This window comes from Centroberyx gerrardi, chromosome 14 (genome assembly GCF_048128805.1).
Source record: "Centroberyx gerrardi isolate f3 chromosome 14, fCenGer3.hap1.cur.20231027, whole genome shotgun sequence".
Classification (NCBI taxonomy): Eukaryota; Metazoa; Chordata; class Actinopteri; order Beryciformes; family Berycidae; genus Centroberyx; species Centroberyx gerrardi.
The window spans coordinates 19,610,593-19,617,044 of NC_136010.1; the positions used below are offsets into that span (position 1 = coordinate 19,610,593).

A 6,452-nucleotide genomic window follows, 5' to 3' on the forward strand; every position below is an offset into this window, starting at 1 on the left:
AAGTTAGAGAACAGGTTCATCTGGTGAAAGGCCAGTGACCTCTGTGGATATAGGTATTGCAGGCAAGCGGGGCAGTTCACTAATCCACTGATCCACTGCAACATAGAGATGGGATTTAGTCTCAATCTAATCAGAACAATCTGTCTCCTTAGCACACTCTCTCTCTCTCTCTCTCTCTCTCTCCCTCTGTCTTGCGGTGGTTCTGTATGGCTTACACCGTGTTGTAAAGACACCAACTCAGCACAAATCAGGTAAACACATTGCTCTTTATTTTAGCAACAACAACATAATGAAATCACTCTTTTGTTCATATTTTTTCTTTTTTTTTTGCTGTGAACAGCAACAGTCTGGCATGACCAGTTTAAGGCTTTGATTCTAGCTTTTTGTTTGTGTTTGAGGTACAGCCCAGCCGAACTCTTTCCAGAACACTGTTTATGGTATGCCGTGTTGTTGTTACATAATAGACTCAACAGTTAGCACCATAATCAAAGCCTCTGGCCTTGTTACTGTGACAGTGGTGGCAATGGTGCTTCGTGGGCAATTTATTTCAGTGTCGTCTGGGAAAATGAGTTGACTGGACAGTGTTTAGAACAAAACTGTCATATTTCAATGACACCGTTTCATATGAACTCAAATGCACATGACAGGACACTCTCAATATCTCTCGCCCCCCCATCCATCCATACTGGATATGTGCATGCTGGTATGTGAGCTCACACACACATACACGCACACACGCAGACACACACACACACTCACACACACACACACAGTTCAGACATTTCCCTCTTGTGACTATTCTATAGAACAACAACCTGACACCCTGATTAAACAAGTAGCACATGCCTGAACCATCAATAATATCAAAGCTATTCTCTTACGAGTCTGCAGCCCATATTTTTTTTTTTTACATTTTCTAGACAACAAAGTATGGATACAGTACAATTACAGACAGTGCTGTCCTTCTGTAACCCCTCTCTTCGTTGTACAGCTTAATTTACATGGAAATGAATGTCCATTCTTTTGCTTTTGCAGTGTAAGATGGATGCAGTATGAAAAATACAACTGTCGAGAGTCATATCGATAGAATACATCCTACAAACGTAATGGAAATAATAATGTAACTATTGTTCAATACATTACACATTCTGGAGGAAGGTGCGTCCTATTAGAATAATATTGATGGCATGGCCCAAAAACAACAGATTGTTTGTAAACACACACAAATCTTTTTTTTTTTTCTAGCTTACCTCAAAAAACAAATATAGTACCACAGGAATGTTGTATATCCCACTAACAGCATGAAAATGCTCAAAGCCTTGTCACAAATATCACATTTTCAACTGTTTTTACATTCAACTCAATACATGTTGCTTTTAAACTGCCCTTCAGCTTTGAGACAGCGGTTTCGGAGACTGCTTCAACATGAGTGAATAGCTATGGGAAGTAATGTAGATCGGTACCTGCGTTATATTTAGTGTAGGTCGTGTTTGAAATTAGGATGTGAGTTACCCATCTTCAAATGCCTCGCCTCCTCACCCTGCTACACCTTGCCGCGTGATGTTTCAGTGCTAGCTGCCATAAATATTCATGCATGTTGAAGACTTGTCTCTGGTGGTAACTGCCTTGAGAGGATGTGTTGAAGCACCTTCACTGAGGATATTCTACCTCTGATTGATAATCATACAACTCCACTTCTCTGCCTGGGCTCCTCTGCAAGTTCACTGGACAGCGAGCCTTGCTGCTGACTCTTTAACCTCGGTCCACGACTTCTTTCTGTACCACCTGACCTGAGAAATGATACAGAAACCTAAATACACACCATCGTTAGACAGCATGTCAGGATTTCGCCTTGTAAAAAAAGACACCACACACCATCCCTTTCTCTGTCAGTTTGCCTCCGGTGCTCGACGGTACAGAGAGCAATCGAGTAGGTGTGGAGCTGAAATAGACTACTCAGGGAGTGTCATCTGTGCCATTTAGAGCCGGGACGTCTGCACGGCAGCGAGCTGAGTCACAGCGCCTTCGGCACATCACACGGTGGTCTCATACTCCATCATTTCTTTGGGCGTACCCAGACAGCGGTACTGGATCCTTGGCGTGACCGGCGCAGCGCCTTCGAGCACCAGGATGGTTTTACGCAGCCGGCGGTCAATGAAGTGGGCGTCCCAGGCGGGGTACTTCTTCCTGGGTAGATCTATTCGGATGACCGGCCCCTCAGTCCTGGGGGTGAGGCGGGGCACCGGGGCCTGAGCTCCCCGAGCCGGTCGTACCTGAAACACGTCCCCGTCTACCGCGGACCCCTGCTCTCTGTCTGCCCCTTTAGTTCTCTGAAGGGTCCTGGGGGGGCTGCTCACCAGGTCAGGGGGAAGGGTGGAAGCCGGGGACGCGAGGGAATCCACCGGCCCCTCCTTCTCCACCATATAGCCCCACCCTGAGATGGGGCCATCAGGGTGCAGCAGACAGTAATACACAAACATGAAGAAGGTGCCCAGAGCGTAGCTGCTGGCCACCACACACACCATGATGACAGCGTAGAAATCTGAGGTACGCGGGCCGCGGTACAGGTACCAGGCAGTGGTGAGCGCCACATTCTCAACGAACACAGTCAGGCTGTAGATGAGCATCCTGCAGCGAGTGCGGCCCTCTCTCACACTGAACCAGCAGAACACATACACAATGCCCACCATCATGTTGTAGATGATCTCCTCCCATTTGGACATGCAGAAGTCTGTTTCACCTTGAATTATCCAAAATGTCATGATGCACCAGTGGGCCACGATGAAGATGCCAAAGTAAAGCTGGAACACTGAGGCGAACAGCGCGAAGGCCAGTGTACGGGCGCCGATGGTGAACAAGTGCCACAGGATCTGAACTATGACGGCCTTGTAGGTCATGGGCAGCTTATCATCTCTGGAGTCCCTCAGGACTTTCTGATAGGAGGCAATCATCCAGGCCAGGGATATGAGCGAGGCGGAGGCTGAGAGCCCTGGGGAGAGAGAGAGAATGGGAGGTGGGAGGAGAGAGATACAGTATGGAGAGGGGGAGGGAGCGAAAGAAATTAGAGGGGAAGGAAATGGCTTCGGGGGAACGGTCTTACCATTTAGCGCAGCAAGAATATGTGACACATTTCTCCTGCTCTGCGGGTGCCTCAATAAGGCACTAATCACTAGTCACGCAGAGTGTGGGCTAGAGATGTGTGATGGACTGATGTCAGGATTTATTTTTGACATGTTGACGGTGTCTGTAAGGATCGATCATCGGGAGGAACTCACCCTGCAGGGGCAGGACCTGGCTGGCCTGGATCATGATGCTGAGCTGCAGCACCAGCTGAGGGGCGCTCTTCAGGAAGGACTCCAGCAGACGCAGCATGCTGATATCAGCACTCTCGAACATCATGCGCCAGTAGAAGTGATGGCGCTCGTGGTCGCCGCGCCAGCGGCTCTGCACCCCCAAGTACAGAGCATGGACATACCTATGGAACAGAGTCAGGGATGGGGAGAAACAGAGCAGAATTCAGAAAAGTGCATCAGTGAATTCAGCTATTTTTTGGAGGGGATGAAAGAAGTGAGATTAAACAGAATTCTAGGTCATTATATTGTGCTTCAAAACATATTTTCCCATCAAAGATAGACTCTCAGAAGTCACAGCTCATTACTCCAAACTCGGGAGCTGTCAGTAGATCTTGCCAAAATAACTGGTTGCTTCCTCCTCTGGGGTTTAGATTAGACTGGAATTGAACTGAACTGCTATGTGGTTTTTAATTCTAGTACAGGCATCAGAGGGGGAGATTGTAGAACTTGTCAAATCTCTCTTCAAATAAAATAAATCAGAGGGCCACGGAAAGAAAAGTAAGAGGGGAAAGGGAGAAAAGAAGCCATATAAATGCACTCATTCCGGCCTTCAGGTTGTAGGGTTTCGGAAAAAACAAGCTCGTCGCAAATCCCTTGTTGAACTCCTGAGCTCCGCTGGCATGTAGTCCCGCCCCCGTCTCAACACGCTCTATAATGACCTTGTGTAGCAAACACATACAACTTTGCATGCACGGAAATTCATTCACACACTGTGCGCACACATATTTGCACATAAATGTGTTTGCTTTGAAGATATGAAGTGACGTGTGACATCTATTTGTACTAGGCAAATATACAGTATGTGTAAATCATTACCTTTATCATCACACAGCACCTAACTATGTGTGTTTGGAGAAAAGATTGGTGCTCGCTGAAGACTGAAGCTAAAAATGTCTCAGTAATTGCCTCAGGGAGAAGGGTCAGAAGTGTCCCATGTCAATAAGCCCAGTGAACCAGGAGGGAGTTTGTGTAACCCTTTTTTGTTCTGGTTCCTGCTACACAAAGTGTGCCTTGGGATGTCACACACTGAGAAAATAGAGCGTACATGCTGTAATGAGGGTCAAAGATCCAGCCACACAGGACACACACACACTGTTTCATCGTGTCTGCATCACAGCTCATATCCCATCCGGTGCGCATTGGCATTTAATTCTAATAGCTGGCCCAAATTGATCCCGGTTCACCTGACTATGTATCAGTGACAGATCATTCCTGAGTTAACAGCTGAGGGTAAAACACACAACGGTAATCCTCTTAATGTGCAGACACGCCGGTCTGAGAGCAGCAGCGATGAGCAGAGCGCACACAACAGCTTTAATGGCATTACCGGTAATTCTGCTCTGCCACGCTGCTTTAACGTGCTCCTGACGCGCACACACACTTACACACACACACACACACACACACACACACAAGTCTCCGTCTCCATGAGGAAATAAGGAATCAATAAATATTGCCCATAGGACTGTCTAAAGAGGCAGGAAGAGAGACCACAGAGAGAGAGAGGGAGAGGGAGAGATTGTAGGCCTACAGATAGATAGTATAATTGATTTGCGTCAGATTTCTGTATCATCATAGTATCTGTATAAACACATTATTTGTCTTTCTGTATCATCACAATATCTGTATAAACACATTATTTGTCTCTCTGTATCATACACATTATTTGTCTAACCCTCCTCCCACCACAGTTCAGCTAGATGCCTCTTCCTGGCTGGCAGCAGTTCAAGCCTGTCAAAATCAATCAGCGCACTCTGAGCTTGAGGACTGCCTCACCATCACTGACTGAGTAGCTGACCTACAGACCTACTACCATCCGTGTGAGAGTAATGTGAAAGTGTACACTAGTTTGTTTTCAGCCTCACAGCCTGCCTGGCAATTAAGCGTGTTTGGACTCTCAGCTGACAGGATCAGACTTAAAAATCTCAAAACTACTTAAGCTGGGAGATTTGAGGATGCAGATTTTGCAAATATCAACACCAAAGTACAAGCCTCCAGCTAAGGACTGACACGACACAAACAGTGATAGGCAATCAAGTACACAGATCATCCATCACTGTGCAAATATGAGGCGACACTCCTGACATTTATGACTACACATCTCCTCAGTTCACATTATGGTTTGGGACCAATATAGCTCTCCCCACCCAGCAGAATGCATACATCCCAAACAGTCAGGCTCTTCCTCACCCAAAACCCCTAAAGACAAAGGGATTTTACTATATTTGTAAGGCGATTGGTGTGGATGAGTTGACGATTTTCCCCGGGAGATTATTGACCTAGAAGCGCGTCAGGAAAGGGAGGTGGAGCCTAATTCTCCCTTTCCAAGCTGGGGAGACATCAAACAATACAAAAGACATTTTGGCATTTTGGGCACAAGTCTTCTCTGAATGATTATGTTTCATAACCATTTAGCCACGGGGAGTGTTGCTGGGCTTTGAAGAAGAATGCATGAGCGACACACACACACACACACACACACACACACACACACACACTGAGAGAAAGGCAGAGACAGAGTGTGTAGTTTACCCTGTCAGATGCCGTTATGAGTGGCCGGTCTTACCTCCAGACCTGCGCCAGCTGAAAGACGTGCACGACGGCCTGGAAGAGCCACATGAAGGCTCTGCAGCAGCCCCGGGCTCCTCCCCTGTTGCCCGTCCCAGGCAGCACCCCGACCGCGGCAGTGCGGCCAGCGCCCCGCTCGTCGCTGTCCTTGGTGCTGAAGTCGCTCTCCGCTCCCGACGCGGCGACCACGGCCGCAGCCGCCGTGCCACTCTCGGTGGTCTCCGAGTAGTCGTAGGCGAACCATCTGAAGCTCAGCACCTGCACGACCACGGACGGGACTATCACAAAGACCAGAGTCAGTGCAAACCACCAGTAGTCTCTCCTTAGGTAGTAGTCCGCGGCCAGCCACAGGTCTGAGGCCCCGTCCGAAAAGAAGACCAAAAGGGCGCACAGCGTCCAGCAGCAGTCCGGGAGGGAGTAGCGCTGCTCGGCGGGGCGGCACTGGGGAGACCGCTGGTCCGACCTGGACGGGCACTCGGGCGGGATTTCGTTTCGTAGAGAGACGGGTGCACCATCAGATTTAGCGGCCAT

At 48.2% G+C, this 6,452-nt stretch overlaps 1 protein-coding gene across 3 annotated transcripts; it reads right to left on the bottom strand.

Annotated features, from left to right (window-relative positions):
• Window positions 1-2,033: 2,033 nt before the first annotated feature.
• Window positions 2,034-6,452, bottom strand: xkr7a (XK related 7a). 3 transcript variants are annotated; one of them, XM_071921445.1, is made up of 4 exons: window positions 6,077-6,344; window positions 5,920-5,998; window positions 3,276-3,475; window positions 2,034-2,989 (listed from the first exon to the last, which is right to left on the bottom strand). In XM_071921445.1, exons 2-4 carry the CDS (start codon window positions 5,970-5,972, stop codon window positions 2,034-2,036), a joined length of 1,209 nt encoding a protein of 402 aa, XP_071777546.1. In that variant the 5' UTR covers window positions 5,973-5,998; window positions 6,077-6,344. The 3 variants fall into 3 exon arrangements, with proteins under 3 accessions (XP_071777546.1, XP_071777547.1, XP_071777545.2); XM_071921446.1 differs by having other exon boundaries at window positions 5,920-5,995; window positions 6,086-6,323; XM_071921444.2 differs by having other exon boundaries at window positions 5,920-6,452.